The following is a 12,734-nucleotide window of genomic DNA, read 5'->3' on the forward strand; positions in this document are numbered from 1 at the left end:
GGCAACAGCTCTGGTGGACATTCCTGAAGTCCGCATGCCAATTTCACACTCCCTCAAAACTTGAGATATCTGTGGCATTATGTAACAAAACTGCACATTTTAGAGTGGCCTTTTATTGTCCCCAGCACAAGGTGCACCTGTGTAAAAAATCATGCTGTTTAATCAGTTTACTGATATACCACACCTGTCAGGTGGATGGATTATCTTGGCAAAGGAGAAATGCTCACTAACAGGGATGTGAACATATTTCTTCACGAAATTTGAGATAAATAAGCTTTTTGTGTGTGTGGAAAATTTCTGGGACCTTTTATTTCAGCTCAACATGGGACCAACACTTTACATGTTGCATGTATATATATTTTTCACCCATCTACACCCGATACCCAATGAAAAAGTGAAAACATGTTTTTAGCTATTTTTGCAAATGTATTAAATGAAATACAGAAATGTCTACTTTACATAAGTATTCACACTCATGAGTCAATACTTGTTAGAATCACATTTAGCAGCGATTACAGCTGTGACTGAGTCTCTAAGAGCTTTGCACACCTGATTTTAGCCCATTATTCTTTTCAGAATTCTTCAAGCTCTGTCGAATTGTTTTGTGATCATTGCTAGACAACCATTTAAGTCTTGCCATAGATTTTAAGCAGATTTAAGTCAAAAGTATAATTCAGGATCATCCAGTCTTCTCGGTAAACAACTCCAGTATATATTTGGCCTTGTGTTTTAGGTTATTGTTATTTCAGCTTTTCCATCGTTTTCTCCATCACGTGGCGACCTCCGGTTCACTTGCTTTCTCCATAACTTCTCAGGAGTTCCATGACTTTCAGCCCCGCTTAATGAAGAACCCGGTGTGCCTAAGAAAAGCCACGGGGCTTAACGGAATCAAAGCTGACATTCTCGAGCTCCGGACTCCGCAAGAGCCGCTCAACGCGTTGTGCAGTTCCGAGAGCGCGAGTGAAAGGCCACGTTTCAGCTGTTCTGCAGGCGCAACGCGATCATATGATTCAGCATAGTCAGGGGCTGAACAGTAATGCTATTACAACCAGTGTGATAGGCAGTGGTGGCTGCACTCCATAAGACCAAAAAGCCAAGGGAGTTTAAACGGATGTGTTGCTGCGATTATTCGGCCAAATAGGCCTATCTTTATCCCACATCTAGATAAGCTGCTAATGACGGAGGTAAAGCGATCTCGTTGCAATCCAACGAAAAGGCCACGCAACCCTAAAAACAAGGGGCCTGCCTTGTGAGAAGAAATAGCTTTTTATCCAGAACAAGAAATAGGCATAATGAAACAGCAGATCAAAAATCAACAGAGCACCGTGCCAGGAATGCCCATAGTTGAAAAACAGTGACAAGTCTACATATCACAAATTTAGGCTATATGAGGAAAACGTTTTGTTACAAACACGAACATCATTTAAGACATGGTGTTAATAATGGGTTTGAGTCTAAGGGGCTGAGCTTCTAAGCTAACATATGGAATTGCCAATATGGTCATACCAAAGATCATTAAGCTATTGGATTTTGAATTTTAGGACCCCTTCATGTATAAAAAAATGTAATATTTGATGAAAGATTGAATTAGGCTTTACTGCCATTGGTCAATAGAAACACATTGAATAACAGATTAATGCATGGCAAAACAGATAGTAAAATATTAATAATCAAAAGGAAGTATGTTTTGAAGTGTCTGTTCTATATCTTAGACAAGAAAGCTCAGGATGACCCATATACCTTTTACATGGAAATGCCCCATACACTTCCATACATTTTTCGGTGCGGAAGGCCGACATCCGCCGATGCTTGTAAAAAAATGTTTTTTTAATAAGATTGATGAGATTATTTGTATTATGCTAATTCGATTTATATGAATCTAGTGGAAAATGTAACAAGCCCAATGGAAAAGTAGCATATCTAGGGTTTTGTGTGACAAATTAATTGTATCTGACAGTGATTCTGCAAAGTAGGCCTAAAGCATGCTGTACAATTTTTGAAGTGCTACAAGAGAGGGATTTTACACCTGTAACAAAGTAAGTTACTATTAACACATCTAAAAAAAACTAGCAAAAGTAGTTGGCAGTGTTTTTGGTCAGCAAAAACCCTATTGCAGCTGAAATAGGCCTAGTTTGTTAAATGTATCTTTAAGCAAAAGGGAAGCCACTTCTATAAGGCAAATATACAGGTACATAATTACAACAAATTGCATCTATTGCCACAAACTACTCACATTATCAAATATAACAAAAACACATATAACACAAAAAAACAAGTCCAGCATGTGATAACCAGTGGGAAAGGACAAAGACATTAACAGCTCTGTGCAACAAAAAAACCAAATAGGATTGAAAGAGCTGGCTCACTCTGCCTTCTGTGATATCATGGAGTGCTTTCACCTTGCCGTTTAAAAAATAAACATTTATTTTAAAAATGTCTCTCCATCTCAGCTGTCATCCACTTTTACACGGCAGGCATACATCACAACTAATAGACATCAAGTGCTTTCTGCCTGTCTGTCGTCTGTCTTTCACAGCAGAGTTACATCTAGTCACACAAACAAAATAATAATGCACACAAAAATATACTTCAACTACCCATTACTGATAAATCAGTAGTCATCATGGTGCATCTCCAGACTGTCTTTCATTGTAGAAGCAATGGGTGAGGTGGGGCTAGGGGGTTCAAATTTCATTTCAGCAAAAATAAAATTAAAACATATATATTTTTTAAAGGATTGGTATACTCTCCCACAGGGGGCGCTCATTACGTGAATTCTGTTGCAAAACGTTTTGCAAAAGAAACCGTTTACGCCAAACGGAAAATGTTTTGCAATGAAAACAAAGAGTTTATATTGGACAAATTCAGGTAGGTCCCTCCCAGTTCCATTCAATTTGCTCCTGTTTGGTTCTTAACCGGTTTCTGTTGCAAGACGTAATGAATACACCCCTGGCTGAAACCACAGCCATAGATGAAATGACATGTTACATTTGCATCCAGGTGCGGTTTTGGACAACAAAGATCCTTCCTCTTTGTCTGGTACGGAAATTGTAATTTCCGCTCCTGAGTGGCGCAGCGGTCTAAGGCACTGCATCTCAGTGCAAGAGGCATCATTCACTACAGTCCCTGGTTCGAATCCAGTCTGTATCACATCCGGTCGTGATTAGGTGTCCCATAGGGCAGCGCACAATTGGCCCAACGTCGTCCGGTTTCGGCCGGGGTAGGCAGTCATTGTAAATAAGAATTTGTTCTTAACTGACTTGCCTAGTTAAATAAAGGTTCAATTTATAACTTTTTTAAAATTTGTCTCGCAGAGAAATTGTAAGCTTTGCTAGTAAGGTGCTAGAGTTCAATCAGACAGGTCTAGAGGTAATTTATGATATAAGAGCCCTCAAAACCCCACAAGGTACTGATGGACTCTAGACATCCTCTTTATCAGGAATTTTAGCTTCTCTGCTCGAGGAGACGTTACAGGAAACCAAAGGAATAGAGCCAAATTATCCTTTGTCCAAGCGGTAGTAAGGCTCCTGAATGTTTAAACCACAAGTAGGAGCATCGGGCTGGCCTATCAGAGGAGGCTGCTGAGGGGAGGACGGCTCATAATAGTGGCTGGAACGGAGTCAATGGAATGGCATCGAACACATGGAAACCATGTATTTGATACCATTCAACCTATTCCGCTCCAGCCATTACCACAAGCCCATCCTCCCCATTTAAGGTGCCACCAACCTCCTGTGTGGCCTATATCTAACATTGTAGTTGACAGTGTGTTCTGTTGTCTATAGTGTATGGATGATCATTGATCACTCATGAACTGTACTTTTCTACCTGTATTTATTGTCTGTATACTGTATGTACTTTGTCTATTGTTGATTATATGTTTATGTATGCAGAGAGCGACAACCAAAATTTCCCCACAGGGATAATAAAGTCATTATCTGATCTCTCTCCTCAGCTGAACTTGTCCTGGATGTTAATGAAGCTGGGGTTGGACTTGGCTCGTTTGGCTGGAGAGGAAAAAGAGTAACTGTTACCCACCACACAACATTTAGTCTAAAACCGTTGCTTCACCATTATGCCACGCGTCAAATAAACAACGTAATGTCTTGCTCTTCGCCTCCCTGGCCTAGATCATTAGTTGGCCTAAACCCACTATTTACAAGGACACCATTAAACCTCTCTCCTCCCCCACTCCCAACCCTTAAGAAGAACTACCTCACCCCTCCTTTACAAGTCCACATTATTTGGGACACTCCTACCTCCCCTATGATACAATCTCTATAAACCAGGAACATGCATTCAGGAGACTCCCTGGCTTCCATACATACTTCACTTGAAAAATCTGTGACCCCCCCTCCCCAGCATACATCCTCCCACCCCCACACACCCCCCTGCAACCAACCCGTCAAAGAATCTCTCCGCGCAACAATGGGTGAATTAAGCTGGTTACTCACGGTGTATGAGCTTGCGTTTCTTTTGTTCCGAGTGAAGGAAGCTGCTCAAGTAGAAGATGATGGGCAGAAAGAGCATGAAGCTGGACACGGCGATGACAGGAACAGTCTCCGCCCGGGGGAAAGAACAATTGAAATCCTTGCTCCACAGTATGCGGGTCATATTCATCTGAAACAAGACAAGATCCTCCCCCACAATCAACACAACAACACAGGAGCTTAAATAAATACAAAAAGGGGACACCGTCTCTCTCGTCTATTTGTGTCTCTCTTTTCTATCCATCTGACTCCCTTGCTCCATGTCTGGCCTTCTGTCCCTAGTGCCTTCTAGTTTCTACGTCACCTCCTTTGAAACTCACTGGCACTACCAGAACTGGGGTACGTCCCAATAATCTCGCCTTGTGCACCCGTTCACTACTCCCCACAAGTTTAAAAGCATTGGATTGATGTTGGCATGGGCTAGATGGGAGTTTCCATACCAGTCATTTCCTTTCAAATCCATGTAGGGAAGTGAACAAGTGCACACTTCGGGAGAAAGAGAGAATTGGGATGCAACCCTGGTGACGTCGCTCTCCATTTCTTTCTCAATGGCTGCGTTTACACAGGCAGCCCAATTCTGATCTTTCGCTCAATTATTGGCAAAAGATCTGATTAGTCAAAAGACTAACTAGTGGCAGAAAAAAAATCTGAATTAGGCTGCCTGTGTAAACGCAGCATAACAGTCCCCTAGGGGGTGCTGTTTCACATCTTCCGCATTTCTATCAGTAGTGCTCTCACTGAGGTGGGGAGCATTGCTAAACTTTACATTCTGAAATGTATTCTGCACTAGTGCGAAAACAAATTTCTACCAGTGGTCCTCTGTAGCTCAGTTGGTAGAGCATGGCACTTGCAACGCCAGGATAGTGGGTTCACTTCCTAGGACCACCCATACGTAAAATGTATGCACACATGCCTTTAAATCGCTTTAGTTTTTTTTTTTACTCTGAAAAATAGCATTTACTACAATATTACCACAAATAGCACGAAAAGCTTTGTGTGACACAGGGTCATATTAATCTGAAAACAAGATCCCCCCCAACCATCAACACAGGAGGCATTTCCTTGTTTTTCCTTGTGTAACGGATGTGAAATGGATAGCTAGTTAGCGGTGGTGCGCGCTAATAGCGTTTCAATCGGTTACGTCACTCGCTTTGAGACCTTGAAGTAGTGGTTCCCCTTGCTCTGCAAGGGCCGCGGCTTTTGTGGAGCGATGGGTAACGATGCTTCGTGGGTGACTGTTGTTGATGTGTGCAGAGGGTCCCTGGTTCGCGCCCGGGTCGGGGCGAGGGGACGGACTAAAGTTATACTGTTACACTAGTTGTCCCTGTCTCTTTTCCTACCATGTCAGACAAAGTTTGAGTACCATATGCAACAAAAGTTTTGCATCTTATGCATACTGCCTTGTTGCAAGTCAGACATATTTCTTTAGTGCCAACCTCTGTTTGGCACTCCACCCATGCAACATGTCACTAGTTTCCATCTAGACTATCATACCCCACCCCTTTTCATCGTCTTTCTGAGGAGAACTTTACCAGGCACATAGGACGCCTGGGCTTCCAAGGCTAACATGAATGACAAAGCGCAAGTCGTAACGACAACCTGTGGCTGTGAAATACATACAGAGTCCTCGATGTCGATGCAGAGGGTGTGATTCTTCTCCATGCGGCTGTACAGCTCATTCAGTCCTCTGTATGTGGCCTTACATTCCGTACAAAGCTCTGAGTGGTTACCCTGCTAAATCACACAAAGTGGAAACAGTTCAGTTATAAACTTCATATCAGAACTTAACTTTATACTCCCCTCCCCCTCCCTAGTGGCTTTAGATGGGTTTTAGTACCGATTAGATTTTAAAATCTCTTTGACCTACAATAGGGACCCACCTTCTGGTACTTCTCGAAGCAGCTGAGGGACTGGTTCAGAGTTTCCATGAAGTAAAGGGTGTCATTGGTCAGGCTGTGGTCTCTCAGGCTTACACAACCTTAGAGACAGGAAGTCATATCATTCCGAAATCATGAACCATGGAAGGGTTAAAGATCAAACTTATATATTCTGCCTCCTGGCTTTCACATAGCAATTATTTTCATAGCATCGATCACAAAGGAAAGGAGGCAAGGAGAGGAAGTAAAAAACGTATTGAGCCACAGCAAATAGCAAAGCTAATGATATATACAGGAGTACATGGAGTATCAGCATATAACTAAATGTGTTGATAATACTAAGCAGTCCACCTACGGTTACATTCTGAAGCGGTCCAGATGTCCTCCATGTTACTGTAGAGCAGGAACACCAACATCAGCCTATCAGAACGCAGTAGGCTGTCTCTGCAGCTCACATTCCCCGGGCCCATCTGGAAACAGACACACAAGCGGTCTCACTGAGGGTGTTCAAAACCTAGAGATTATTTGATCTCAATTGTGGCAACAGTAAGGCATGGCTTGTGTCCTCCTAGTCACTGAGCATGTTTATTTATCATTAGTTTCCTATTCATTGTTTCCTGAATAACTAGTCTTGTGATTTTCAATTTCCCCAACTATCCACTGGCGTAGGCTACTAGCAAGTCACAAGACATGACGCATGTGACCATGGCACACCAATTAGCCCGCAGCACAGGGCAAAAACATGGCGATGCATAATCTAAATAAAAACTGAATGACAAACTCAGAGAAAACCACGGAAAAACACAAATGTTTTCACGCTACCTGGTCTGATATGTTTTTGTAGATTTCCATAAGGTTGCCGTAGGTGCCATAACAGTTTTGGCACACTTTGACAGGGCGCGCGGCGGACACCAAACAATTCACATACGTTGAATATCGCTGCCCAAAGATAGCCAGCAGCGCGACGCAGTAATCGCTGACCTCCAGATCTTCTGGAAACGCCGACAACAGGTTGAGAGAGAACTGTGAACGGAGACTGGGGTGAAACACGGGCGACTGAGGCACCACTGCCGCGGCGAGTTGCCTCAAGCCGCTTGCGCTCAGCTCTGAACCCGGGATGGTGGTGTTTACAGCGACAACAGACGTTTGAGCATTGGCGTAATATATCAACGCTATCAATAACGCACCCACCTGAACAATAAACATGTTTGTGAAATAGGGAAGTTTTAAGAAGCACCTTCCAAAGCTCACACTTCATAACAGTCCATCACTTCCTGTTCCTGTCTGCTTACTACTGTGGTCATGTGATAATGAGGATCTCGAGAGAACTGGGTGGGAGGAAACGCTTTACTGTGCTGATTTGGAATGTTATTCCGAAACCAGTAATTTTTTCAACATACTCGATTAAGCAATATCAACTGATTGTAGAACTGTAATTGTATCATTTTGCAGTGATCACGTGCATGTGTTATACTGTAGCGAACTTTGTAACCCTCTTTCTGGCTCTCAGATTAGTTTCTCTGCTGTGCTAAATAAGGTCAATGTCAAGGTGGCTATTTGGAGATCAGAGAAGACATGATCACCTTTAGTGGCCCCTTACTGGATTGGAGAAGGATTCTGCTCCTCTCAAAACACAAACACCAACACAACACACACTAACACACAACACACACAACACACACTAACACACAACACACACTAACACACAACACACACTAACACACAACACACACTAACACACAACACACACTAACACACAACACACACTAACACACAAAATGCTCCGGCATCCAGCAAGTCACCTGCTTTTCCTGATATTGGGTCATTTTGCCAATTGGGTCTTTGATTGCTTATTTTATGCTTCAAATTAGTGAAATATTATAATGTTCCTTTAGACAAAATAAATAACTAATATATATATATATATATATATATATATATATATATATATATATATATATATATATAGTATATGCATAAAAAGTGTGTGTGAGTGAGAGAGAGAGAGAGAGAGAGAGAGAGAGAGAGAGAGAGAGAGAGAGAGAGAGAGAGGAAGCCAGTTAATGACTGAGTGTGTGAAGATGGGCTGGAAGATGAGTGTGACCCTGCGTGTTGAAGAGGAGAGCGGCAATATGGAGATATGTGCACCTCCTGATCCCGTATCGCTCGCCTCCTCATTATTTAGGCCTACCGCCGCCGCGCGTTTTGACACCATGCAATTTTCAAATGTGCGCATGCCACGACGCAAATAATCACGGAGTCAAGGTAAATTATCTGGGCTCAAATTCTGATTGTGATAATTGTCAAAAAACCCTCGAATCAAGCCACTGCAGTCAATGGTCTTTAATGCGAAATTAGTGGCTCTTGATAACTTGCAGTCCGCAGCAATTTCGCAGTCATCAGAGCCTAATGGAAATAAGGGGGAGAGAATGCGTGGCATTAGGGCCTATTCTAATGTCTGCTCAGAAGTCTGGCGATAATATGTCGTTTTTATATGGATTCTGGCCTCCGGAGCACCTTCTGCTCATCATAAACCGTGTTCATTTAATTGTTCAGATGTTCATCCCTTTAGTGATTTTGAAAGGAAAGGGACTTGAATGGTTTATCATGTGTAGGCTAGTAGATAGTAATCTCACTCCCCAAAATCCGGAACAATATTTGCAATGGCTCTGCAACGCCGGGATGCTACACTGCAACGATAATAATAATATACATGTATTTGCCATTCACTATAAACCCATTGTGCATCAAAAGTAGCCAACACTTTCCAGACTTTTTCTGAACATTTATTTTTTCATTGTCATATTCAGGAAAGGACCTCAACTAAAATCGGAATACCATTAGCCTAAGAGTTGAGTAGGCTAATGTCTAAATCTCCCCGAATCCCCCTCCCCTAATTAGCCTACTATAGTAGGTATGAAATATTTTCATGCAATATACAGGCAGAATATTAGTCCTAACTGGCAGTAGTAGGCTACATGATCTGTGTCAGTGTGTGAGTGTCTTTCTGTTTTCTTCTTACCTTGACTGCACCACAGCAGATGATCTGTGTCAGTGTGTGTGAGTGTCTTTCTGTTTTCTTCTTACCTTGACTGCACCACAGCAGATGATCTGTCAGGTTCATGGGCCGTTGGCAGTGTACATAATTGCTATATACTGTATATATAATTATAACTTTTTTGTACATTTCCAACAGCCCATCCTAATTAAAGATGTTGCGGCTCTTCTGGCATTTGCCAGAATTGCCAGAAGGCCAATCCGCCCATGGCAGCAGCTCTGTAGAGATGAGATGACTCAAGTGATGATAAAGTGAAGTCATGTGAATAAATGATGGTTAATAAGTTGTAAGCAGTAATGGACAGGCATTACCACCATGGGACTTTTATTAATTGGTTTATTCTGTGTTGTTACAGCATTCAACCCACATAATGCACAGTTCATTTAATGTTTTTTTTAAAAGATCGAAAACCGTGATTATTTTTTTATAATGAACCGACCTAAAAAGCACTAATCGCTCAGCACTTTACACACAGACAAAAATTGCTTGGACCTTGCAGGGGCCTGCGAAACTATGCTATGCCACTGGTCTGTGCGTGTGTGCGCGCATGCGTGTGTCTGTTTGTGTGCCTGCATTTCACTGCTGAAGGAAATTCATTATTTAGTGTTGGCAGGTATTATAAAGCTGGTTAGGCTACAGACACACCTTCTGTCTCATATTGTTTGTGAACTTGACCACAAAATCTATATTAATGAATGGAAATGAGTCAATGATCCCAGTTCTGTTCTGTTGTTATTGGTCATAAACCGTTAGGAAATGCCTAACTGAAGAATGTTATTGATATGTTTTTGTGATGGAAAATGATATACTTAAGCTAAGCATAACGATAACTGCTATCATGATTAAGCTATATCTGCTTTAGGATCATAGCCGTGTCAACAATTCCACTTTTCTCATAATTGTGTTTATTGTGCGCTAAACGACCCCTCCCCTCCCATGCTAATGATTATCATTTATACTAAGGACTTTATTTGTGGTCTTTTGGATCATAGCCGTGTCAACAATTCCATATTTCTCATAATTCCATATTTTGCAATATTTTGCTTATTGTGCACTAAACGGGCCCCCTCCTGTCCCTTCCCTATACTAGACGGGTCTCTGCGCCTCAAAAGTGTATGGCCCACATGGCAGCTTATTCCCTATATAGTGCACTACTTTTGACCAAAACCCTATGGGTCCTGGTCAAAAGTATTGCACTAAATAGGGAATAGGGTCCCATTTTGGACGTATTTTGGACTGACGGCCCGGAGGCACTAACCGCATGAAGAATCTGATCAGGGAAAACAAATTAATCTATCACTCCGATGTTTAATTGCTATATTGTAATTATTTCGCCACTATGGCCTATTTATTTCCTTACCTTCCTTATCCTACCTCATTTGCACACACTGTATATATACTTTTTCTATTCTAGTATTGACTGTATGTTTGTTTATTCCATGTGTAACTCTGTGTTGTTGTTTGTGTCGCACCTCTTTGCTTTTTCTTGGCCAGGTCGCAGTTGTAAATGAGAACTTGTTCTCAACTACCCTACCTGGTTAAATAAAGGTGAAATAATAAATAAATAATAAACTCACTCGCTGGGCTAAAGAGACTGAGATTCAGAAGCGAATAAACATTGATAAAACAACTAAAATACATAGTCCCCGAATTTACCTTTATTGTAATACATGATGACTTGTGTTTAGTAAAAAAGCACTGTATAAAGATCTAGGAGATGGCTATTGCCTTATGTGTTATTAAAGCCAATCTAAGAACTTGTTAGGCTATCTTGCATGACTGTCCGTTAATTCCGTAGCGAATTGAAAGGATGGAACCCACTGAAGGGGTTCATTAGCATGTGATAGATACCGAATCCGGCTCCACGAGCACAAAAATCCCTAATTAGGCTCGCAGTGTCTCCCATCGCCTCAAGGGCTCATCAGTAAGGTGATGAGGCAGGAGGACAACCGCATCGTGATTCCACGTTCGATAAGAAAACATTAGTAAGCCTATAAGACCACGACAGTATCATCTAATTCTTAAACGGATAAAAATGTATATAGCGTAGGCCAATTAATTGATTAACCTTAATATCCTTAATATAAATGACACAAGCTAAGAGGACTGCATGCATAAATGTAATTTATATTTTTTAAATGTATTACGCAACATAGCCTTTAGCGCTATTTTTCCCCTTCTAAATCGGCCTATTGCAGTATATTGGACTAAGCAACTTCAGGAAAATGTTCTAAACTTTTTTCAAATCTTTCAAGTAATTTTTGGGATTATAATTGTTGGCTGGTGATGGAGAGTAGTGAATTACATGTAGCCCTGTTCAACTAGTAATGTAATAACATTTTGCTGTAGCTTGGTGGTAGATGAACTTAATTCAAATCTTGGTAGTGTTTTTAGTAGTTAATTACGTTTTTGCATATAATGGCGTACATCAAATAATGGGTAAAGTAGACAATATTTGCTATCTTTTTCGGCATCAGACCTGCCTCATTTTTACTTGAAACATGTTTGTTGTGTTAAATAGGTTAAATTACACATGTTAACATTACATATGTTAACATCTGACACCAGAGTGATATGTTCTTGCAATGTGTGGTCTATGACATTTTAGATTTAGTTATGATAATTTTTCACGAAGTAGTTTGCATGTTGTGAGCTACTTTTTCAAAGTAACTTTAGTTATGTAAATTACATGTTTCTTACGGGTAGCTTTATTTTATCTTAACTATCTTAACTGTATCGTAATTGGTACCTTGGTAAACAATATTTTCAGAGTAGCTTCCCCAACACCGTTTGTAACTGATAACAATAGGCCTATCAAATATCCTACACGGTATGGGGTTGGTATAAATTTTACAGTATTTCACAGACAGGTCGGTGGCTAGTGAAATTCTGTATTTCATTTTACAATAGATGCACTGTAATATAAATACGGTACCAAAGCAAGTACTGTGTAATGACACACAGTACAATACCATAAAATGTACTGTATTATACTGTAAAATAAAAAAAATAAAAAGTAAATACTACCATAATCAGAATGAATTAATGAAATTATTTGGGGGGAGGGGTTTGTATTTTACTATAATTACAAGGGATTGGTGCAAGCAGCTTAATACAGTATATTAATGGAAATAAATGTTTTTATATCACTTGCACTTCTAGAGGCCTTCACAAAGGCTTCCAAACTGGCAGCAACCAAAGGGCAAAACAGATCCAAAGGACATGGCAAAATGCTCAACCATTTAAGGTTTAAGACTTGTTGCCACTCCAATCTGTCCCCCATATAAATTGATGGGACACTATAACCAC

At 40.9% G+C, this 12,734-nt stretch overlaps 1 protein-coding gene across 4 annotated transcripts; it reads right to left on the reverse strand.

Moving 5' to 3' along the window:
* Positions 1 to 3,185: 3,185 nt before the first annotated feature.
* Positions 3,186 to 7,658, reverse strand: LOC120019119 (osteopetrosis-associated transmembrane protein 1-like). 4 transcript variants are annotated; one of them, XM_038962390.1, is made up of 6 exons: positions 7,190 to 7,658; positions 6,723 to 6,837; positions 6,371 to 6,468; positions 6,111 to 6,221; positions 4,455 to 4,620; positions 3,186 to 4,007 (listed from the first exon to the last, which is right to left on the reverse strand). In XM_038962390.1, the coding sequence occupies exons 1-6, from the start codon at positions 7,571 to 7,573 to the stop codon at positions 3,952 to 3,954; spliced, it is 930 nt and encodes a 309-aa protein (XP_038818318.1). In that variant the 5' UTR covers positions 7,574 to 7,658; the 3' UTR covers positions 3,186 to 3,951. The 4 variants fall into 4 exon arrangements, with proteins under 4 accessions (XP_038818318.1, XP_038818316.1, XP_038818317.1 ...); XM_038962388.1 differs by having other exon boundaries at positions 4,455 to 4,638; XM_038962389.1 differs by having other exon boundaries at positions 6,111 to 6,224.
* Between the last annotated feature and the right edge of the window lie 5,076 nt (positions 7,659 to 12,734).

Source organism: Salvelinus namaycush, chromosome 24 (genome assembly GCF_016432855.1).
Source record: "Salvelinus namaycush isolate Seneca chromosome 24, SaNama_1.0, whole genome shotgun sequence".
Taxonomy (NCBI): Eukaryota; Metazoa; Chordata; class Actinopteri; order Salmoniformes; family Salmonidae; genus Salvelinus; species Salvelinus namaycush.